The following is a 25,858-nucleotide window of genomic DNA, read 5'->3' as shown; positions in this document are numbered from 1 at the left end:
TTGAAGAACTACTTTTCCAAAATTAAACATGTCACTTTTGAATATAAATGGTATTCATCAAAATTAAACAACAAGGACTAATGTTTACTGTTATTATTGTATATCATTAAAATATATCGAAGACATACAGCTATTTGTGGGTAGGGTGGAGTCGGCAAGTTTTTATTAAGGTGTTACGTATGCGATTTGGTATTTTCAATAAACATTCTTACACAGAACATGAAAAACCAAGACTGTTTGTAATTTTAGAAATAACAAAAGCAAAACTTTGTAAATTGTAGTACAATGAACCTATTTTCCGTCTTTATTTGTTTCACCATGTTTTCCTGATGTTACCATATTAACAATTTTAATTGCAATTTCAACTTACTTTTCTAATTCTCTTTATACATTTTAATATGGGGGGGGGGGGGTTTCTTCACCCCCAAAAAAACGTTTGCTAAAATGCTACAATCTGGTTTAATGATAGGGAGTGGAAATGCCCCGCCGTTTGCACCCTTTTCCCCTGAATCCGCTAGTGAGAACTATATTGTACAAGGACCCCATTTGAATAAAAATCTCCAACTTAAGACCTCAAAAACATTCTGCAAGCGTTTACATTAAAATTTCTGTTATACGTAACATTGTGTTTAACCTTAATCAAGCAATCATCCATTCCATTGCAAGGACAATACAAAGAGAAGTAAGCGCTCCGTGGAGTTTGGATGGGGTCTTTTCTTGGCTTCCTAGTCAAATAGCCCCCAAGTGAAATAACCCCCATTTTGGTCAAATAGCCCCACTCACATTTTAAAATTGGTCAAATAGTCCCCCAAAACGCCCCCATTTTTTTATTTTTTATGTATGCATACAGTACGTACAGTACTTATGTTATTCCAAAACATTTTAAACCTTTCATTTTTCAAAATGAAGTGCAACCAACATTATTTGTATATCGATAAATCAATTTAATCAAGCAATTTAACCAAGTAAAAATAATAAACACTTTAATATATTACTTATAAATAATATATAAATTCAGTATATTTGACTTGGGAGCTTTTTACCTTGGGGGCTATTTAACCAGGTTCCCTTTCTTGTCGGTCTATTTATCTTGGAGGTAAAAAACAATCAATAAGAATTTCCGTTTACGCATGCGCGTTAAAAAAATCATGGCGATTTCTCCACGAAACGTTTGCTGACAAAAAATAGCCGATTATGGGGTCTTTTGAAAAGGTGTCATTTTATTTTTATGTGATAGAATTGTTAAAGTGAAACGTTTATATTTAATTGCCCTCTCACTGAATTTCCAAACAACTGTTAGTCCTCCGTTTGAAGTGACAAATCTCTAAATTTTGCAATGTAATTTTAATATCATTGACATTTTTGTGTCCTTAATCCCACTCTTTTGTAGACTTAGTAAGCTAGTTGGTTGATTGATGCTCGAACACCAGGCCTTTGTCAATGTCAAACAAGAATTGGGTAATAGAATGGGCAGGCTGTCGGTTCAGGGTGTCCATTTTTAAAAAAAAATAAAATGTTTCATTAAATACTGTTAAATTACTATTAAATAATGTTCTGAACAGGTCAAGACATTGTCAAAGTCGTTGTTTATCCAACCAGAAATCAATTATTATCAAGTCAAAAATGAAATTTCTACATGATATTTTTGAAAAACTGAACAAATGCAAGTGTTTCCTTTAGGATTAATTAAGGGCATGTTAATTTTTCATAAAAAGGACACTAAAGTCCTGAAACGTGCGATGTTAAACACCCAACAGATCCCTTCAGAGAAAAGCATGCTCGGCACTGAAAGGGTCCACTGGTCTTTATAAACAGTAAATTCTCAATCTACATGGAGCCCGGGCTTTGCTAATTTGCATATTTTTATAAATTACCTTAACCCTTTAGCGCATGTGTATGGGTATGGCCAACATTGCCCATTAGCGGATGTATACGCATATGTCCGACACTATCGACTACTGGATGTAAAGGCATTGCCCGCATTTCCAAAGGGTCAATTTAATATTTCAATTTTGCATCTTCCTTTTTGTAAACAATATCCCGGAAGTTCATAAAAAAAGGCAAAGCATTACAGGTATTGAATTTCCATAGCAAATATCGTCTTAAAAAATTAGGAAGTATTTATTTATACTGCCAATCACAGGTGTGATATTCCATTATGACATAAGGCCACGAGCCATGGATGTAAAATTCCCCGAGAATTCCCCAAATTCATTGATGCGTAAATCATCAAATATATTAGGTCAGATCACTTAAGCATTAAATTAAATAAAGATTATAATTATTTTAAGATTAAATTTTGATTTAAAACAATAAAAATAATAGGTAGCTGAGAAAATCATGAATAAACTTGCTGTGAAGCTGATTCATATCCAGCATATTCTGGCCTTAACCCTTTACTTCATAGATACGCAATTTTACTTATCTATCCATAGCTTCATAGATACGGATCTTAACGTTTTATCCATAGCTTCATAGATACGTAATCCTACGTATTCGTAATGTAGGGGCATTTATTTTCATACCTGATGCTTGTTTATGCGCTATAAATTCATATTCATGAAGTATAAACATCGATAAATACAATGCACTAAAAAAAACACTATGTTACTATTTAAAGAATTTCGGAAAATCGCAAAATAAGGTCACTGGTATCAAAGATGCGTAAAACGTTGACTGCGCAGGTTTGTGGGCATTCCTGTCTCGTTTTCCTCGTGGAAATTTACACAATACTGCAAGTTATAATTAACTACCAATAATACAACTATATTTTATTGATCACGCGCCTGACGTCACAGGTCATGGTTCGAAAACGTGTCAAAATGTCGGCCATGTTGGATAAACAAAAAATCATCTGGCTTGTATAAACAAAGGCCATAAATCATTATATGGGACATATGTGTCACTTCTGTTTCGCTAATCCGGTCATAAAAATGCGCATCTGCTTCTACAAATTGAAAGTAAGTACAAATGTGTTATAAAATAATGACTATCCCTATTGTTAAACTTTGACATGACCCAATTTAACATCGATCAGCTGTTGAAACACGTGTTTTCGAATACACAAGAATGCAATGTAGAGCTAATTTCTGCCCTTGTTAACTTCAGTTTAAAACAACATTCCTGAATAATGTCATTTATATTTCAGTGTTTGTCTGATGAATCGGAACATTCTGGCTTCAATTAAAATGAGTTTGAGACATTGAGTACGACGTCGAGAATTCAGACCTCGGCGTCACGCACACAAGGATACGAGCAATGAGGATTTTTAAAATCAAACCCAAATGACAATACATGGACATGCAATAAACGATATAAATTTAGTAAACAATAGCATGCAGGCCTCATGTAGTAGTTGAATAATAACTTTATTTGTTCATTGTAGTGTTAAATAACCGAAAGTTATAAGTACAGTGACTGTTGATCAACTTTTTTTTCTTCTGTATCATATATATAAATATACCGTGCTTCTTTGTTGTGAACTATTTTTTAATTCTGTCCATCTTTGTTTCAATTCAGGTTGCATTAAATGAATTATAAAAATATGTTGTTTATATAATATTTCGTGTTATGTTTGATAAATAAAAGTGTAATAAAAATTAATTTTCATCAAATTTGACATATTTTTCTGTTTGTTTATGAATATCATGCGGAAATAATTTAGATAACAAAATAAAATTTATATGACTGGATTGGAAATTTAATTCTCTATAAACTTTACATTGATGACTTATTGATTAAACCAAAAGAAATACTAAGAAAATAGGTTTGTAATACATTAGGGTTAAAATTCCAGTAATATCAATAATCTCCTATGAAGTAGGGGTATTGATATGAACTGATAAGCCATGAACTGGCAGCCTGAAATGGCTTAGGTTTACATGAAGTAAAGGGTTAAAATAGGTCAGGTAAACCTTTGTCGTCTGTTAAATTTGCAAGCGTCTGGATGATCATGATCAATATTCATACCAGAAATGACAGTCTTAGCTTTCTTTTTGACAACATTTTATGAGGGTGGTCATAAAGTAAAACAGACACCCTGGACTTGATCAATCTGCTGGATGACACAGGATATTCCTGCCATATTTTTGTGTATTATACACTAGATCATCAATTGTCGGCTTTTTAATCCAGATGGGTCTTTTTTTATGGTAGGAGTAATAAAATTTAGAACGATCTCAGCGTATTTGAAACCCTTAATGGAATGAAATTATGACATTTTAAAGTAATGGTACAAGTCCATCTTCGAAATGCATTTATAGATGAAACAAAATGATTTAATATTTCAGAATTGACACTATCTATTAGATAATTTAATTATCTGTAAAAAATATGTTCACATAAAATTGCAAGTAATAGAGATTTTAAGATCATAGTGCTGTTAATTGCTCTCTTTTTCAATACCCCTAAAAAGAGCCTATACAGATAAGGTAAGTAAGTTGGCTATTGACTGGGAGGTGTAATCTGGCCATTTGCCTGTGTGCTAAAGGGTTAAAGGGGTTGATATTGTTTCCTGATCTTTCCCCTCAATATATTTTCTCATCCGGTCTCCTCATTCCCGGCACCAAGATAATGAAATAACTTAAAGCTTCAGGCAATGGATTGTGCTGCTGATGTCTGGTAAACAAAATCGACAATCTTATTTGCTTTTAATATGTTACAAAATGGATTATATAAAGAAAATGTGTTAATTAATGCTATTTGTCATCAATTTTTATTTTATGTTTTTATCTTTGTGTTAAATTATTGTAAATTTTGTTTAACTTCAGTATGAAATAAATGCTGAAATCATTATTTTCTGATATCTGATGTTGTTTTATCTTTTTTACTATGTTAATCAACTGTAATTCTAATATTCCCTGGTCAATCTCACCTTCTCAATCATGGCCAATAGCTACTTATAATGAAAATTATCAATAATTTTGAAACAGACTGGATCTTAATTCATAAGACCCGAGCAAATAGTTTTATAACATTGCATTTTGCTGACAAAGTGACCTGCAAACATGTACTTATCCATGAATGTGTTATCTTCACGACTGTACCCAAATTCTGACCTTAGTTTGTTAGTTTCATCTTATCATCAACATGCGAATAAATGATTTCACCATGCTCGCGAAGAGAAATACTCAGAAATTCATTACTAAGCATCTATCTTACCTTTTTTGATGATTAGAAATGTATGTGTTTCAGATAAATTTTTGGATGAAAGTAAATACTAAAACTACCGGTATTACTGCTAAAATAAACTGATTTTTAATTAATATACAGTCGAAACTCGTTGGCTCGATATCTCATGGCTCGATATCCTCGTTGGCTCGAACCAAATTAAAAGGACCGGTTTTTATTTACTCTTTGTTCATATAAATTTCGATTGGATGGCTCGATATCTTGAGGGTCGATATTTCTCCACGCTCGAAGTGGTTTTCGCGGTCCCAAACAAGATTTTCACACTTTGATTTGGTTGCTTGGGTCGATGTCATTTTCGCGGGTTCAGTTAAGAATATCACCCCTTGATGTGTTTGATTGGCTTCATTTAGCACAAGGCGCATCGATTAAAATTGCTTGACTGATATTATAATTATTGTCGAATTTAAATGGTTTAACAGTTTGAATAAACATGCCATCACTTTAAGTTATGTCTCTAATTGTTATCCATCCCTAAATTACTATGCATTTTGATATAACTTTTAAGCTATGTTTGTGTTACCCACTGTTTACAATTGCTTGTTTTCGCATAAAAGTATTTTTATTATAAATAAAAAATAAAATGATATTTTCTAATAATCGAATAAGTCATATTACGAAATTTAGGGTGCGTAACTATGCCCAATATATACTCTTCCTTCTCTTGCGGAGATAGCGTAGCCAATAACAAACGAGATAAATAAGACTTTATGTAACAAATGAAAAAATAACATTCTGTAAGCAATCCCGCTTGGCTCGATATTCTCGAGGCTCGAAGTACTTTGGCCGGTCCCTAAAATATCGAGCCATCGAGTTTCGACTGTATCTACAAAAGTTATAAACTTACTTATGTTGTGATGTAGCAATTGGTGATTTATAAATATAGTGAAATATTTTTTTTTTACAGGATATTGTATTCGGGGAGTTTGAAGATTTATTATGTCAGGATCCTGATGAGCATGCAAAAGTCTTCAACATCCTTCATGGACAGACACGTCAGGCACCAATAAAAGTAGAGGTAAAAATCTTAACACCAAAACCATAAGGCCTAGAGCTTAGATGTATGGTATGTTACATTGGGTAGATGTCCTCTACCAAGATTTAGTGCTCCAGCTAGGATTTAAAAAAGCAGGGTAGAAATTTGAATAGGGCAAGCAGATTGAGTCATCTAGCGGTGAATGGGAGTCGGTGCGTGAGGGGGCAACCCCTCCATCAAAGAGTGTTTGGAAAATTTAAATTTAGATTTTAAAACCTTGTTTCTTTGATCAAATCTTTTGATCAATTATTTCCGATGAAATCTTACATCCCTACTGTGTTTTCACAGCAGTCTTTGTCTGAATATTTTTTCATCACTTGTCTTTTCGGGCAAGTAATTGAAGAAAACCACTTGCCCCAAAATGGTTTTACTTGCCCAAAATAATTAAAAAAACATCAAAACAAACAAAAACACGAATGAGAGAAGTATTTAATTAAGTGTGCAGCAGACGCTTATAAATTTATTATTTTATCAATAAGTGTGAAAGCATTGGGCAGACACGGAAAAATACAATTGCCCGTTCAGGCAACAACCTGGGAATTTTGACTTGTCCGACACAGTATTTACTTGTCACGGGCTTCGGGCAACCCAGTTACAATGAAGACTGTCACAGTTTTGCACAGATGCTTAATAATTGACATTCAATCGCTTCACTATTTTATATCATTGATATGGGTGCATCTCTCTTTATCGGATGGTATTTGATATGGATATCTGCGTCAATTGCCATATTGTCCCACTGTAGTAAGTGTCATAAACTACATGACATAGACAACAAACAGCACACGATTGGCAAATGGTGAATTTGTAGATGATTTAGGATTGCAGATTATAATTCATTTAAATGAAAATCCCTTAATTTAAAATTCCTATGAAACTGTCTTTTTAAAAAAAACACAAACTTTCAAACCCAAGGATTTAAATGATTCAACAGTATGTAGCATCATATGATGTTCCTCTACCAAGTTGTGCCCGTGTGGTCAAAGCTGGTTGACCTATAGTTTTGAAAACAAATATCAATGTTGTCTTTGGATGACATTGACTGTCCTTTTGACTTACTTTCTTGTTTTGAAGCTACAGCAATGAAATTTGTACAGTGACTACAGTTTCGCAAACAAATATAAATTTTGTCCTCCGTTTACCTTTGCTGTGACATTTTGACCTACTTTTTTTAACAACATATGAATATACTCTTCGTAGTTAAATCCATTCATTCTCATAATAAAACAAAGATTAAAAACTTAAAATCATTTGAGCTATTGGCCATTATGATCTTCTTGTTTCCCATTGTTTTCATTTTACAATTGCTGTTATTTTAATGTTTTCTATTTTAGTTCCCATGGGATAAAGATGAGGATAGTGAGGCTTGTGGAGGTAAGCCTTTGTGATTTTTAATTTGTGTTATTGTATTTGTCATCAGCTAACAAGTATAAAGTATTGCTTTACATTTTACAATCATCATGGTCACTTACTTTTTGTGTGTGTAGCTCTTATTAAACGTCAAAGGTTGCCAAAAATAAATCAACAGTAGCGCTATGTCTTGTAGATATGATATTTTCATTGGCTTGGTCAAAAATTATTGTAAAATTATATAGTTTCACCATATTTTCCTTCTATCAAAATGAAAGTAAACACATTCTGCAATACAAGAATTGAAGATGCAAGTAACAAATTCTGCAATACAAGAATTGAAGATGCATGTGAAATGTGTTCACAACTTTTATAATTTGTGCTATTTCAGGGAGCCATGAAATCCCTGTAAAATCCTGGGCTGAGGAGGAAATCTCCTTCATGGATGACAGACACATGCCAGTGTACCAGCCCACTGACATGCATTCTGGTATCACATTTGGGGAAGTGTCAGCCCCATTTACAGACCTGGGTCCATACCAAGGCCAACGTGTACTGCATCAGTACAATCATAACCCATATGAGGGGCAAGGGATAGCACCAGCTATGATGAACACTGGTTTAATTGATGAAAGTGAAGATTTTGCCAACCAACAGTCAAAACTTAAATCTAGTTTGAAACCATATGAAAGAAGAAACAAAAAGAAACGTCCCCCAGATTATTACAAACAAACAGAATCCTTTAAAGAACATGGCTATCCCCAGCACACAATGTCTGCAGTGCCAGTTCCCATCATTCCCACAGACTTTTCTGTCCCACCCCCAGGACACCCCGCCTTGTTTAGAGCTGGCCCAGACCCCAGAATCACTGCTACAAACATTGGTGGTCCTAATGTTACATTGGGGCCAAATGGATCTAATCCAAATGCCTTTAGTGTTCAGCCAGTTATTCCTCCAGGTAACCTGTTACATAACACACAAGGTGGGAATATTGGAATGCCTGTGGGCATGGCTAGTTTCCCTGACCCCAGAACAATGGGACACGATCCCAACCATGGTGCAAGACTTCCATCCCAAACACCCAGCCCTAATGTTAATTATCAAAGTGACGAACTCATGGAAGTCGTTGTGGATAATAGTGATAAAAATGTTTATAACGACAGTTCAGTCCACATTCCAGATAGAACTGTCTCCTATCAGAATCAAGACCATGATCGGACTAGATTTGAAAAGAATGTAGTTGGTGCAAATTATGCGAGTGAAAGTAGTAACAGTGTTAATGTGTTATCTCATTCTGATATGTTCAAAAATCAAGAAATGTCTGCCGTGACTAATTCTAATAAAGACGTTGGAGCAAGGGTCACTAGAGTGGATGTATCAATTAAAGATGCTCCTTTTGTGGAGAGTTCTAGTCCAGTTCAAACTGTGCAAGAAACTAATAGCATTAAAGGTAGACAGCCAATTATTCAAAATGAACACGTTGATAATACAACTATAAACCAAGAGGTCTGTGAAAAATGTGTCGGTGATGAAGAAACCACAGAGGCAGCTAGGGATGAAACAAACAGTGCAAATGATGAAATCGGTGCAAAACAATCTGAAAATTTAAAAAATGTGAAAGAAATTCTAGAACCTGGACTAGCTTCAGAACCAGCTCCTAAACCAGAGGCACCTAAGCTATCCTCGTGGGCAAGTTTGTTTAAAGGCAAGACAGGTAACACAGCTGGTGATGGGCAGGGGTTGAAGAGTTACAGGGAGGAAAACACAGCCGAGAATCATGGGAAAGAGGAGAGACCCGGGCTAGAGTCACCTCCCTGTACCGTTTCTGCTGCTGAAGACAGCGCAGCTAAGGACCTGGGAGGTAATCTAGATTATTTGATTATTTCCATTTCTAAGTGTAGGGTATGCTGTACAGTAGTTATAGTGAAACTAAATTATGTAGAAGTTACTATTCACTGTCTGCAATATTTATATTCAATCATAAAATATATGTTAATCTGCAAGGAATTCCTCATGAGAAATTTCAATTTCTTGTGGAACATTCCTTATAAGGCTTACTCAGGTCTCCTTCAGGCCTTGTAAAGATGAATGATTATAGTGGTCATGTGATTGTGTTTTACAGAGCTGATATCACGCATGTCCATCAGTCACGGGACAGTGGCCCTCCAACCTCGAGGCCTGGTGAACAAGGGAAACTGGTGCTACATCAACGGGGTATCCTTTCAGCAACTCACTAGCGGAGTGTTTTCAAACATAGCACTGTCAATTAGCACAGATCTAAAAGCCTGGCATTAGTCAATAGCCTGGTTACAACTTTCAGTCACAATTGTTAGTGTCTTTCTGTATATCAGAACTTTAAGTAAAGGATATAGTTTCCTTATGAATTTAATGGAAACAACAACACAGGCTAGTAAACAAGATGGAATACTGGTGCTGATTGGCCGATGAGCAAATGATGAATTTTAAAAATTCTTATTGATTGCAGTGTAAAAGAGTAATTTCTGACCAATTTGGGCATATATACTTCTTTCCTAAATGTGATTAATGTTTTTGTTTCATATAAAATTGACCCCATTTAGTTTTTATATGAAAGAGTTGGTATTTTCTTAATGGAACATCTAACAACTTCAGTACATTCTTTTCACAATTGGAAAGGCCGCGCCCAATTCCCCCAAAAAGCGAAAAATAACAGCACTGGATTGAAAGTCATTTGGTAGCATATTGGTTTAAACATATTGTATTCAACATATCTCTATATACATATAATACACGTTAAATATAATTTAAGTATTTGCATTAATATATTGAATCGGATTGAAACGAAAGCATAGCTTATAAAGTTTCTCTCCGTGAGAATTAAGTTACACGTTATGCAGAGTAATGAGAAGGTTAGACAATTTTAATTACATGTATATATGTTGTTAATGAAAACATGCAGAATATTATCTTAAGAGAACGAAAGAAAGCGTTTGAAATAGTGTATAAAAATGATGATTTGGGTAACAAAAAAAAGATGGATGGATGAAAAAAAGTAGACAGAGCGAGAGTATATGTAAGTTTGATGATAGTTAGATTGATGATAGTTGGGTACCTGTACCGTTTGGTAGAAAGGGTCAAGTCTGGGAATATAGCATAATCAGAAGCGTTTCGAGTTTTGTAAGAAGCTATGAACAAAACTGAAGATTTTTGAGTTGCTCTCGTTGTTAAGGGTAGGATCACCGTTGAGAATGATATCAATGTCAACACGTGTGATTCTAGACATATCACGAATTAAGGTTTGTCGAATATCCGTATACAAGGGACAATGCAGGAAGAAGTGAGTGCTACTTTCAACTTCACCACATTCGCATAGAGCAGAAATTATTATGTTTTTGCAAAAGAGGTGATAGTTAAGGGCACTACAACTAGTACGCAGTCGAGCGTGGAGTACCTGCAAGCGACGGCTACCGTTGTAATAGTATGGAGGGCAGACTGAAGATTGATTTGAAATAGATCTCTTGAAAGAAGCAATAGAAGGGCTGTCCCGCACATCCCGAGAAAGTTCATTCCATGCACGTACAGAAGAAGGAAGGAAAGAGGAAAAGTAAGAACTAGTACGTGACATAACCGTTCTTGTATTAGATGCATTGCGTAGTGGATAATTATGAGAACCAACAGTTTGGGGTGTAAGGGATGATAAATACTCAGGTACAAGGCCGTTGTCCATTTTATAGAAGAGACATAGTTTGTGATTGAGTCGTCTTTCTGAAAGAGTAGGCCAGCTCAGTTCCTTGTGAAGAACGGAAATAGATACTAGCTTTGTAGCCCCACAGACGATTCTACCGGCCTCATTTTGAATCTTTTGAAGTTCATTTTTTTCGTAGTCTGTACAATTATCCCACACTGTATCAGCATATTCAAGAATTGGGCGAATGTATGAAAACTAGATAATTTCTAGACATTTTCTGTCCAAACGGAATTTTAGCTTTCGCATGATGCATATGCGTTTGAGGGCCTTACTTCTAATGTACTCAAAGTGCTCGTGCCATGTACAGTCACTGGAGAGGACCAAACCAAGATGTTTGTGCGAGTTAGTTTCTGAAATTTGTTGACCATACATAGTTAACTCGGGGTAGAAACGAGGTTGTCGTTTTCGGGAAAACAAAATTGACATAGTTTTTGCAGGGTTAAAGGTTACTAACCATTTATCAGCCCAAGTACTTATGCTATGAATATCCCTCTGGATTATTTCAGTGGCCCTCAGGGGCTCATCAACCAGAATGTATAGACTGGTATCGTCTGCGAATAACCTAATATTACTACCAATATTAACAACAATGTCATTTATGAATATAAGAAATAAAAGGGGACCTAGAATGGAACCTTGCGGAACACCGGCCTCAAGTTGGGCCCAACTAGACCTGGAGCCAGGGAGAACTACGCGTTGCCTACGATTACTGAGATAGTCACGGAACCACGATAGTAAGTTGCCATGGACACCTGTTTCTTGAAGCTTCACAAGCAAACCCTTGTGCCAAACTTTATCAAACGATTTGCTAATATCAAAAAATACTGTTCGAACTTCAAGGCCATCATCTAATGCCTTGCAAAAAGTGTTGTAAAGGAAAGTAAGTTGATTAACAGTGGAGTCACCTGGCCGAAAGCCTGACTGAAACGAGGTTAGAAAGTTTATATCACGAAGATGGTTAAAAAAATGTTTATATACTGCCCGCTCGAACACTTTTTCCATTGTATTAAGTAGGGAAATAGGACGATAGTTTACAGGAAGTGTCGGATCTCCCTTTTTGAAAACTGCACATACATTGGCATCTTTCCACTGCTTGGGAAACTGACCGGTAGAAAGAGATGTATTAAAAAGGGCACACAGCGGGCGAGCTAAACAGTGCGAGCATTCTTTTAGTATTCGGTTGCTTATTCCATCAGGACCTGAGGCTTTGTTTATGGGGAGGGAGGTTAAAATGTCGGTGATATCACTTGGTAGCAAAGTTATATTATCAAGATTATTATTACCGTAGCGATTGTTTACCGGCGGAATGACATGACCACTATCGTCTAATAAAGATTGGTTTCTAAAATGTGTATTGATCAGTTCAGCTTTATCAGCGTCATCTAGACACAGTTCTCCGTTAGTGGGATCTTGAATTGCATTGATACATGGCTTAGATTGAGGATTAAGAAAAGATTTTAAAATCGTCCACCAGCCTTTAGATTGGACAGACCCAGAACAAATCTTTTCTGAAAGATTAGAATAGTAAGTTTCCTTTGCACTCCGAATGGTCAGAGTGGTTTCGTTTCGAAAACTTCGAAACTTATCCCAAAACAGTGTTGAGTTTTTACTCTTAGCATTTTTATAGTGCCGTTTACGCTTGCGAATGAGATTTTTTAAATGCAAAGTCATCCAGGGAACGTCGTCTGGTCGAATAACGACTGTTTTAGTTGGGATACATCTTTTGGCGTGATTCAAAATTGCGTTAGTTACATTGTCAGTGTATGTATAATAATAGTAGCATATTCATTTGTTTGGTTCCATAAGCAAGTTTTATGAACATATACCAAGGATATTCAAATGCTTCAACCATTCACCTTAACTGAATATGTAGACCCTGCAGGCCCTGATAGCGTGCCCACCGTTTTACAACCTGTTGCGGGGCCTTCCTCGCTACCCTGCTTTGTCACGAGGCCCTTCCTCCACTCCCATTCTCGACTCACTGTAAGTTGTTAATATTTTCTATCATAAGGATTATTGTCAACTATAAGGGAATATTATTTGTTATATATATATATATCATAGATGTTGTTGCACTCCTGAACTAACGTCAATATCCTTTTGATACATAATTAGTGTAATAACTTGTGATGTGTTCATTTACGTTGTTGATGAATTGTTTGAACATCAAATCCCAGTTAGGTCTTTGGTTTAAAATAATCGAGGATGTTGTTGCACTCCTGAACTAACGTCAATATCCTTTTGATACATAATTAGTGTAATAACTTGTGATGTGTTCATTTACGTTGTTGATGAATTGTTTGAACATCAAATCCCAGTTAGGTCTTTGGTTTAAAATAATCGAGAAAAAAAGAGAAAAATAGTTATGTGTGTATAGGAGTATATGTGCTGGCTTATTCCGAGCTTACTGCATGTTCTCTCATGTTCAAAGATTATACTTTGTTTCTAAGTTGTAGAAGCGTAAAAACTCATAGCGACGTCAGTATGATTATACATTTCTCTATTTCAGTGTGGAGTTTGTTCATGAGTTTCACCCCATGTCCAGAAACAATGCTGACAAAGGTATAAACACGTTCTTAGGCCAAAAAAAGAAAATACATTTGTTTCTACGAAATGGCTAACTCTAGATTTTTAATAGACAGTTGGTAATCTTTTATTTTCCTTTTTATGCCCTCGAAGGTGGGCATATTAAAATCGCACCGTCTGTCCGTTCTTGTTTAAATGTGTTTTAAAATGCAGTTTAAAACCTTTAAAGCTTTATACAGAAGATTTATTTAACACCATTCCCCATGGTAGCTTTGATATTTTGATATTGAATAACTCAACTTAGGAAGCCAGGGTTCTCAAAATGTTTGAGTTGAACAGGCCAAATTGAATTTGTAACAGGCTTTCTAGGGGGGCCCGATGGCATCAGCCCCCCCCCCGACTTTTTTTAAAACAAGAATGCAATTTCCTGCATTCTGAGCCATTAAGGGTACTGTTTTTCTAGGAGTTCTGAAGTGAAAAAATAAATTTAAAAAACACTTATAATTTGGTCATACATGCATATTTTGCGAATCCTATAAGTTCATTCATATTTGCAGTGAATTCAAACATCTCGGCCGTGATTAGAAGTTTTTCACACGACGCTTATTGACTATAATTTTTCCGATAATCTTACAATCTAGACGCAGACGCGGTAAACACGGTAGATGGTTAACTAGCCTAGGGAAAAATGGGATCATACGGTATTCGACTGAGCGATTTAAATACAATACATTGCCACGCGACTTAAATCTCGAGTTTAACTTACCGGTATTAAAACATGTATTGAAATGTGTCGTACATGTCGGCTGCATATCAAATGGAAAAATGTGGTGTGCTCTTGCTCTGATATCAGAAAGTGTATCGTTTGATCTGCAGCCGACATACACGACACATTTCAATACATGTGTTAATTAGTTATCCTTTCGCAGGTGTTTGTGATGGGATGGGACTTAGATTAGGCGAAATAAATAACAATTGATTATTACGGATTTATTATTGTAACGATTAATGAAATGTGTCTTAAAACCTCCCATTTAGCCTGTGTATACGCTAAGCCTTATCATGAGTAAAATGTAAGTTTTATTTCGGACGTGGAAAAACTTGACACGGCGAACAATATCCAAAATATTTGCATTATACAGTCAGCAAAATGTGTCTCCTGTGATCTACCAAGTGTTTGGACCGATTACACCCATCTGCAATCACGGCCAATTAGAAGATATCGAGTGTTCATCGTAGCGAAACATCTATTTTTAGCAGATGGTCGCGTAAATCTGATGGTTGTAATTTTGCCACTTTTATTGGGGTGTCTATGTTCTTTTTTTTACATCGACAATGTTTTCTTCTAACAGGTAACCGTAACAGCACATGCGCGAATTACGGAGAATTCTTACCAATACGATTTCGAATCTCAAGACTCTTACATACGCCGAAGTAAGAATAGATAATCAGTATTAAAATAGGTCAGAAAAGAATGTGACCTTATGGTTTCGACAACAATTCTAACCGGCCGTTTTTGTGGTTTTAAGCGGTCAAATAGGCCGGCGGCCGGTTCATTTTGAGAACCCTGGGAAGCCATATTGGTTTACCATGAAATTTAGTATCATGTTACCATTGACAAAACCAGCAAGTCTAGCATGGTACAAGATAAGAATAAGAATTATAGTGAATACTGGCCCTGAACTCTGACATTTACAATTGCCACTTATTCCATAGTGGCAGTATAGGGATGGGGTTGAGAATTTTGGGCCTCGCTCTGAGTTAGCATTTAGATTTTCATTCCTTACAGGTCAACCCAAGGGAACACGTGATATCACCCCGGGGCCATCGTTTGAACCAACCTATGTGTACAGGATGCTGCAAGTCATTGCTGTTAATCCACATTTCAAGGTTTGTTTTGACTGTTTAAGCTGGATCTGTGTATAAATGTGACCATGAGTCATCATCAGCTTTTCTTGTTTAGTCCTTTGTAAACGTTAATCGATTAATTTCATCAAACACTGACAACCTCATAAACTAATTGAAAATTGACATACACCTTACAGACCAAATCATTTAACTACCTTTGTAGTGTTTGTTACATTATGTAAAAAACTTGAGTTTGTCTGTTTTACATAGAAAAGAGTTGAGATTTGTGTTCTGCCGATGATAGATTATAATCGACAATTGATCGTAAAGGCCTACGTTGGCGACAATCGATGTTGAACTTTGAATAATCGATTATAGAAACAAGGGACGTAACCACTGCCGACTAATTTTCTTTTCTGGTTAATGCCAGTTAATGTTGAAGTCAGTATGTCCAGGGGTCGACACTAACCATTTTTCCAAGGGATCCCGAAGGGACACCAACATTTGAAATCAGTGTCCCTTCCTGAAATTAGGAGTCCCTTCCACTTTTTACATTTTTTCATTGTTGAGCCTGTTTATTATTAAATTCAACATACAAATACAGTGTCTTTTACTTTTCAATTTGTAATTCAAGTATAGACCATATTATACATGTTTTCAGCAGCATGTAATGACAAGTTAATAGCACTGAATGTCAGACATGTGAACCTCTGGCAATGGCAGTGAGGTGTATTTGGGTCTCTAAGTTGGTAGATTGGGTTCAAAAGCGGTAGAGAGTCTAAGTCCCTTTTGTTTTCAGTCAAAAACAAAGATGGATACTATGTAAACAAAAACTTGATGTTGTTACTATTTTTAGATTTTCAGAAAATACGCATAAAATACATCATGGTTCAGGGTCTTGTCAGATGTCGGTGCTTTTCATTGAGAATCAGTAGGAATATTACATCTGGCTTGTGAAAACTGAAGCCAATATTTAGTAGAGCTGCTGATAAATCAATCAGACTGCCCAACAGGTATAGTGCATACTGAAAGAGCAGACGACCAAAAATTGTGTATGTTAATTTTCGCGCCATAAAGTCGTAACATTTTATAAATTGACTGCAGATAATGAATAAAACTTAGCAAAGTTTATTTCTATTTTGATTTGATCATAGCATTAAAATATATGTCTTTAAAATTAACAAAAAATACTGATAAGTTGAATGCCAATTAACAAAGAATGCTGAATGTATGATGCCGGTCTTTTGTGCCATAAATGTTATTGTAAATACTCGAAGGTCGTATCATAAAGGTATCACCAGTGATGGCATCTTTTTTGAGCGGTTCTGACACATAAGCAAAACAATTCCACTTAAGTAGTTTACCGATAATAAATCTCTGTCATCTCTGACCTTGTTGAAAATGTAAACAACAAAACGGAAGCGTTAACCCGCATGCGCCTTGTGTAATGACCAGTTTATTTATAGATTCATGAAGTAACTATATAGTAAAAAAGTCAGCTACACTTTCGCTTTGGTGTGTCGGATAATATTAATTATAATATCATTTTGACTTGCACTGTCAAGAAATTTAGGGGGACTCGAATTTAGGTAATAAACTAATGAAATGCTACTTATTTATTGATATTTAGCGTTTATCGGTCAGAAATTTAAGTGTCCCGATGGAATACCAGACTTTGAAGTTAGGTGTCCCTCCCAAAAAATTGGTGTCCTCGGGATCCCGGGACCCCGTTAGTGTCGAACACTGATGTCACTACAGTACCTTATTACAAAATTTCTTTGTAATTTAACTGCTAAAGGATAAGTTTTCAACTTCTCATGCTTGTGGTTTAAAAAAGATTTTTTAAAACATGTTACCGTTTACTTCTTACCATGTAAGAACTTAGTTTTCTCAGTTTTCTGAAAGGATATATTCCTGTAAAACATATAGAATATTCAACTGCTGTTGTACTTGTTACTGACTGATTATTAAAAAGAAATTGATATCTTTCTTTGTGGTTATTTTACACATGTGTACTGTACTAAATGTAAGTCAAAAATGAGAGCCTGTGGTCTCATGTTCTGTAATAGTAACTTGTAAACACTAAAAGATAGTTTGTTTTGGAAAAAATCATGTGTTATTTATACAAAGAAATACTAAAAGATAGTTTGTTTTGGAAAAAATCATGTGTTATTTATACAAAGAAATGTACAAACAATATTGTAAGGGAACATTGGTGCTTAGAACTGGTGCATGTACTGCATCTGTTTGCCTTAACTATCATGACCAAAGATAATTAAATAATGATTAAGTCAATTAGTAATCAATCATTGATCGGTTTCAGAAACCGATTATCCATAGTAATATTTCTGTTCGATTCCCAACAATAGTTGAGATATTGTTTTAACCTCTGTGGTGAAAATAAGCAAAAACTGGCAAATGGAGGGTTTCATATAGCAGGGCTTGATGATTCCTTTCTTTATGCCAAGCACTTGAGTCAGAATTCCAACATGGTCACTTAAATGTTTAATTTGGTGTCATCATTTGAGGCAGTGTCATTGTTGTGCAAAAACTCCCAAGCTTTGTAATAACTCTTATTATACGAGCTGATTAGAGGAGGTGCATGTACTGTCAATAAAATCTTGTGTCGAATGAACCTCAGGACTAAGGTATTACACCTCCACACACAAAATGTCCTATGCATTTTGGTGAGCCTGAGCTGTTGTGCAGCTGCCAGTTAAGTCAATTTTGGCTATATATATCTAACAAGATTTAATGCCTTAAAACTAGTTCAAAATGGTCTGAAATACAATCTTTGAGTTGCATGTAGCACCTACACTCATGAAACTTACCAGGAATGTTTCTCAGCAGAGGCTCTTGTGAATATTTTCTTTTACATTTCACAAGTTAATACTTCAACTACATTTACCATGCCTGTGTCATGTTAGAGTCTGGTGGATATAATGAGGACCGTGATAGCTCTTGTTTAAATCTTTTGTCAAATAATCCCCCTTTTTCGCTGAAAAAAGCAGATGAGCATTGGTGAGGTCTCACTTTTCAATAATTATTTAAATATTTTATAGTAATATGACAATTAATGCTTTATAAAAGACTTTCACAACAGTTCTGGTAGACTATCTTGCTTGTAGGTTATATCATGGGACAAGCAATACCAGAATACTCAAAGGAAACCACTACTTAACAAAGTCCCAGTATACAGTGAACAACTGAGACTGAGCTTAAATTTATGAGTAAAATCTGAGTGTTTTGATTTGTTTATAAAAATGACTGGCTAATTGACTGAATAGAATCACTGATATAAGGTTAAGAATAATATTGAACACTGCACCAGGCTAGGCATGATGATGATGAAAAAGGTTTGGGATTTAAAGAAGGGAGACTACTGTGTATGCAGTCTAAAATCACTGAAAAGAGTATTGTTTCTTTGATTACCCACTCATTCTAGAACAAGGGGGATAAATAGCTTAGGCCAGAGTTTTTTATCTTTAGATTTACGGGAGATTTTTCAAAAAGTTGGGTAAGGAGGAGGAAATAAAAATAAAAATAAAATGCATAAAATGTCCCAAAGGAGAAGTAAATAAAAATAAAACGGATTTTTCTCCGATTTTTTTTATTTTTTAAATCTTCTTATATCACGAAGACAAAACACACCTTACTTGTGTCAGCTATTTCATAGGCTGAAAAAAGCGTGATAGATCACCATAAAGTTTCAAAAGCATAATTAAAAGATCCTTTTAATGACTGAAAATATTGACCTCAACACTGTGAGTTCAAGCGCTCATTGAAATTAATTGTATATATTTGTTCGAATGCATCTATGCATATGAGGTGCATATATTATCAACCCATGGATTTTATGAAATATGTCAGTGTAATAAAGAAGTTTAAATGGCCAATTCTAACCTTTTGCCCACAATAGAAGCATATCCTTTCCATTGTGAAGTAATCAAACATTGAACACAGTTTCAGACACGGTATAATAAGGAGGTCAAATGTGTTTTTCTGTCTTTAACGAAATAGCACCGTGACAATTTACCGTGATGTGTTTTTTATATAGAAAATATAACCAAAAAAAGTAGAAGCCCTGATGGAAATTCCTCTTCACTTCAAAGTTTGACAGGGCTTACGGATACACAGACAGTCAAAATCTACATTTATGTACTTCACCAAAGAAAATTCGGGAGCATTAAGATAAATTTTACAAGTGTTATATGTTTCAAAAAACCAGGTCTAAGAACTGATTTTAGAATCAGTCCTGAAAAATATCCTTCTAATTCCAGCTATGCCCGTTGGCAATAAGCAACGGATAAGTTTGACTTCTTGAACTGACTGCCAGATATCTTATGTTCAGATTTTTTCTGTTTTATCGGAAACACACACTATGGTATTATTACATCATTTTAAGTATTCTATAACGATTTAAATTCTAAATCATTATTAAACTAATTAACAACTAGAAATGTGTCCATAGGACACGGATGCCCCCACTTCGGTTTTTTGTCACAGAAAATAAGCCATAATGATTTTTGAAGTATTTTTGGCAAAAAAGGGCCGTAACTCCTAAATGACTAAAGCGATTTCCATGACTATCGAACTTGATCAAGATATTATGGTCACAAACATGTGTTTAAAGTTTGGTGAGGATTGGACAAACGGTTTTCAAGAATAAGATCGGAAACAATCTTCGGGACGTATTTTTCAAGTCTTTTTTTGCAAATAAAGGGCCGTAACTCCTAAATGACAAAAGCGATTTCCATGGCTATCGAACTTGATCAAGATATTATGGTCACAATCATGTATGTAAAGTTTGGTGAGGATTGGACACATACTTTTCAAGAATTAGATTGGAAACATATATTTTTGAAGTATTTTTGGCAAAAAAGGGCCGTAACTCCTAAATGACTAAAGCGATTTCCATGACTATCGAACTTGATCAAGATATTATGGTCACAAACATGTGTTTAAAGTTTGGTGAGGATTGGACAAACGGTTTTCAAGAATTAGATCGGAAACAATCTTCGGGACGTACGTACGGACGTACGTACGGACAAGGGCAACCCTATATGCCGCCACTTTGTGGGGGCATAACTACGAATACCTTGTGTTTTTCTCTTCAAATATGTGATCGTGAAGCAGTGTGTTCAATGCTCCCCAGAGTCAAATTCAGACAAAAATATCCATTTCGACTATGATGAACACGATATCATTTTGCAGTTTGTGTTTGTCAGAAGCTATATACATTTTTGCGCTGTAATCCAATTCATCCTTGTTAATATACGACATGCGCCAACGACTTTTAATAGACAATACAACCCACGAATTTCTGTCTCCTTATTTTGACCGGAAGTTTCGCAATCATTCCACGAAACGCGAACAACATACTGAATCTACAAAAAAAATCACAATAAACACGCTCTAAGTTCACCACGGTTTTATTTAAACAATGAAACATAAACATCGGAACGTTTTTGTAGTAAAACATTTCTATATAGCTGCAGAAATTGTGAGAAATAAGGGGTATGACAAAAAGTACTTTCACTTTTGACAGGACGTTGTTATGGTAACGGGTACCTGTTCTGTTTCCCCCCGCGTATTTCCGACTGGTTTACGTGGTTTGTGCAGTAAAAAGACCGATAATGAATGACAATTGGTACACCAGTTGGTTCTGAGATATGGGTTATAGAACACTAATTTTATTTTTTTCTTAACCTTGGAGCAACGTTCGTCGGAAAAAATAAAAATAAAACTACGAAAATGAATTTTATTTTTATTTGGGTTTTGCAATATTTAGGTACGGCGCTCCCGTAAATCTAAAGATATAAAAACTCTGGCCTTACTCACTTTAGTCCATTAGAGCAGGATAAAAGGGATAAGAAAGTATTGTGCCAGAATACTAGATATTTCACATGTTTTTAGATTATTTAATACCCTTGTATACAATAAGACAGGCTTCAAAGTTCAATGAACAATATGTTAATATAAAATTAAGTCAAAACCAAAGGAGGATTCATGAGTATTTGTGAAACTTGGTCTGTATTTTTTACAGAATTAAGATACAATTTCAATCTCTCATGTTCATAGCATGCAAATGATTGGCCTACTTTCACTTCTTATGAAGTAATGTGGTAATATAACACATGATCGTTAAAGAGACTCACTCAAATATCTGACAGTAATAGTTAAAGAGACTCACTCAAATACATGATAGTAATAGTTTGTTAAAGAGACTCACTCAAAAAACTGACAGTAATATTTTGTTAAAGAGACTCAAATATCTGACAGTAATAGTTTGTTAAAGAGACTCAAATATCTGACAGTAATAGTTTGTTAAAGAGACTCACTCAAATATCTGACAGTAATAGTTTGTTAAAGAGACACATTCAAATATCTGACAGTAATAGTTTGTTGAAGAGACTCACTCAAATATCTGACAGTAATAGTTTGTTAAAGAGACTCAAATACCTGATAGTAATAGTTTGTTAAAGAGACTCAGTCACATATCTCATGATGGAAAAGTTTGTTTTAACTCTGTCTAAATTGAGGTATTTTACTACCAATCAGCAACTGGCAGATAGTCCTTTGAACAGAATTTTGTAAATCCAAGCCTATAAAACCCGATAGTGCTACTCAACACTTACAGCAAAATAGTTGCTGACATCCAGGTTAACTTTTGTTAATGCTTTATCATTGAAACAAGAATTCAAACTAACTTATTATTTTTCTATGACCCTACGGGACTTTTCTGCCCATATTGGGAAAAAGACCCTAGATATTTTGGGAAAATTTGTGTTGTGAAATATGCCGAAATTGGGGAGTTTTACAGGTCAAAGAACAAAATTTTCAATTTCCTACGAATGAGGACATTATTAAATATATTTTAGTTTTGGTTGGGATTTTTTTCTGAAGATTGGAAAAAATATCTTATAATTTGCTTTGGGAATGGGTCTGATAGTCGGACCAATGGGTACTAAAGAAAAAAGGCCTGCCCTATAAGATGTGAATGAGATCCTTTTAAAGTGACACTCTTATTCAAAATCAATACATACACACGTACAACAAACATAGATTTTGACTGATCAACCTTGAACTACTAACTAAATAATGCATTTATGGAAAATATTAACTACTGATTTTGAGTTTATAACCATGAATTTAAAAGCAGAAAGCGCAAAAATATTAAATGATTGGTGAATGCTAAAAGATTTACGGTAGTCCACTATAGTCTCATAAGGTAGAAATACTGTGTTTTATGCTCATTTCTTTCAAATTAAACTCGATATCCTTCATAAGAACCATTGTTTTTGACATTTATTCATCCTTTTTGGAATAATAAAACAATATTATTAATTGATGTAAATCTTATTTGGGAGTAAGAGTGCATCTTTAAGCGTGAATGAGATCCCTTTTAAGCAGTGTTCATTTAACATTCAGTAATTGAATAAGACATTTTTGTGTTAAGCTTTATTCTGAATCATTGCTTTCAATTCTTAAAACAGAAGCACTTAGTATGTGTTTTATGAACTAAGCAGGGTGCTTGTTAACATCATTAGCCATTAGGGAATTAGATGGGAATAGCATTAAATGTGTTATATAACTTATTTCCATGAAAATTAAGTCTTTCTAGGGATTGTTATGTCTTTTCCCTGTATCCTGTAAGAACTTTTCTCTTTTTCCTGGTGTCAGGTTCATTTCAGTTAGATTTCTTTTTTCACCCAGTCTCCTAAATCGGGACAATATGCTGAAAATTGTACTTGTATAATTTAAAATAGAGTGTAAGAGAGAAGAACAATTTTCATCCTAGATTACATTTTATTCTGTGTAGGCTTAAAAGGATGCACACATCTGTAAAATATTTTTTTAATCTAACATTTAGAATGAACAGACAAAAAAATCAAATAACCTTAGGAGAAATGTGCTGCATCATGTGAGCGAGTTTGTAATGGGATTGATTCGGTCAAATGACACACTGTTATGAAGAAAAACATGTTATATTTCTTAGGTTTTTAGCTTGACTATTCGAAGAATAAGGAGAGCTATCCTAGTCACCCGAGCGTCGGCGTAACCACTTATGTTAAAGTTTTTGTATGAGTTTTTGTACCACCTCAAATATTTTCAAAGTCAATTGACATCTGGCTTTGAAACTTTGCACACTTGTTCACAATCATGCCCCCAACCTGTACACAGGAGGAGGTAACTCTATCAAGCATTTTAACAAAATTATGCCTCTTTTTTTTACTTAGAATTTACGTTAAGGTTTGCTTCCACCTGGAATATTTTCCAATTCAATTTATGTAAATATCTTAGCACATAATGTATTGCATTGAAATCCAATCCAACAGTGATCCATGCATGTTTTGTCAAAACTTTTCAATCCATACACCCAAATAGTCGAGCGCGCTGTCTCTATGACAGCTCTTGTTTAAAGACATAGAAATTCTGACATGGAAGAATATTTAGCAATACAATAGTTTGATAAAAAGGATTTGATGCATGTGATAACCTTTGCTAACCTAAGACCTGATGAATCTGAACTATCTACAACTGATGCATATCAAAGGCATAACCAGTCATACTGAATTATTTTATTTTTTATTGTCAATGGAAATTTGGGGGGGGGGGTATGATAAAAATCCTTCTAGAATGCATTCTTTGACTTGGTCTTGGATGGACTCATATTGCCCTGAGAGGGGGGGGGGGGAGGAAATAAAATTATTTTTCAATGTTAATTTTGATGTGAAGTATGTCATAGCTTGTTGTGAAGTTGTCCAGATATATTGAAGTAGGGATACATGTTTTTGTGCTTGTGGGGTTCATGGTTTAGCTTAGTGCTTTATCAGGGTGTGATTTGTCTGTGGACTACTGCAGAAATAATGAATGCAGGGACTAATTAAAAGATCTTCACTGTTTGGTTTTGGTTGTTACTTGATTTGTGTTTGGTATGGACACAGTTTGCTTAAAAGAAATGAGTCAGGAGAACCTTCATGAGAGCTTCCTATATTTTGGGATGGTTTGTCACGGTAACCAGACTGATTTATTCTTTTGAGCCTGAGGCCAAATACAACGCATGTTTTTATATCTTCCATTAAACATTCACCATCCTCTACCAAGATGTTTTGTTGAAATTATTGTTGTTTTCATTGAATGCAAATTAAACCGCAAAACATATTGTTTTTCATGCGAGTTGATGGTGATTTGTAAAACGATAGGAAATCCATGAGCTTGAGAATGAGATTGTCGTGTTAGGAATACATTAAAGTTTTGAAGTACGGTTATTTATTTTCTACACTACTTTATTCACTTTCGAAACAAGTTCCTGACTCCATCTGGTAATAATTCTGCTAAATGGTCAACATGTGTAAGGGACAGGTAAATGGTTGTAGCATGCAAGGCCTTGGAATTTCTAAACAGGCTTCCTTGAAAGAAATCAAGTCACGTCAGGTTGTTATGTACCTCCTGTAGTGAATGTCCTCTGCTAGACGACTTGGCGAACTTTCAAATGTGCACTCTTCACCTGAACAGAATGCCTGAAAATTGTACTTTTATTTGCCTAACGTATGACAACATCGCTCTCCCAGCGCTTAACATTTATCTAGATATTACAAGATTAAACTGTCTGACCTAAAACTGTAGTTGATAGTCTACTTCCAAAGGCACCCATAGACAAGTAAAACATTGATCCTAACCTTCACAAATGCTAGCAATATGGAATTTCCTTTTTTTGTACTGCCACATGCATGCAGTGTACGAAATTCGGCTTTGAATCCACTAGCCCATTCGGGCTACCAGATAGGAAATTTTACTAGCCCGAAACCAATTTCACTAGCCCAAACTTAAACACTTAAAAATTTCACTCGTTCAGAATAATTTTTGGAAGTTTAATTACGATTCCGCAACGAGTCTGATCATCTAATCTAGCACGCTCATACAGTTTCAATAAATGCTCCCCAATCTGAACAATGTGTCAATAATAAATTATAGTCATATACTTATATTAGTGTAGTCATCAAAAGTTCAGTAACTAATAAAGTTTTCAAAAAGGTATTACGAGAAAAAAGAGAAAAATATTTTCTGAATATATCATTTATTTAATGAAAAGAGTTATGCATGTACTGTAAGTTCTGTTATCCAATGCATCCTTGTCAAATCCGATATGCACCAGCGATTGTGCAATGACATTTTTCTCT

At 35.0% G+C, this 25,858-nt stretch overlaps 1 protein-coding gene across 1 annotated transcript in view; it reads left to right on the top strand.

Annotated features, from left to right (window-relative positions):
- The first annotated feature begins 1,101 nt into the window (after positions 1-1,101).
- LOC128242899 (ubiquitin carboxyl-terminal hydrolase 10-like) overlaps positions 1,102-25,858 on the top strand; it is a 38,088-nt gene continuing 13,331 nt past the window's right edge. Inside the window, exons 1-8 of the mRNA XM_052960321.1 lie at positions 1,102-1,212; positions 6,095-6,205; positions 7,558-7,597; positions 7,965-9,434; positions 9,696-9,787; positions 13,174-13,283; positions 13,810-13,862; positions 15,616-15,716. Coding sequence (XP_052816281.1) covers positions 1,195-1,212; positions 6,095-6,205; positions 7,558-7,597; positions 7,965-9,434; positions 9,696-9,787; positions 13,174-13,283; positions 13,810-13,862; positions 15,616-15,716 — 1,995 coding nt within the window. The 5' untranslated portion in view covers positions 1,102-1,194. The remainder of the gene's footprint in view (positions 1,213-6,094; positions 6,206-7,557; positions 7,598-7,964; positions 9,435-9,695; positions 9,788-13,173; positions 13,284-13,809; positions 13,863-15,615; positions 15,717-25,858) is intronic.

The sequence above is a fragment of the Mya arenaria genome, chromosome 8 (genome assembly GCF_026914265.1).
Source record: "Mya arenaria isolate MELC-2E11 chromosome 8, ASM2691426v1".
Classification (NCBI taxonomy): Eukaryota; Metazoa; Mollusca; class Bivalvia; order Myida; family Myidae; genus Mya; species Mya arenaria.
This window is presented reverse-complemented; position numbering and strand designations above follow the sequence as displayed.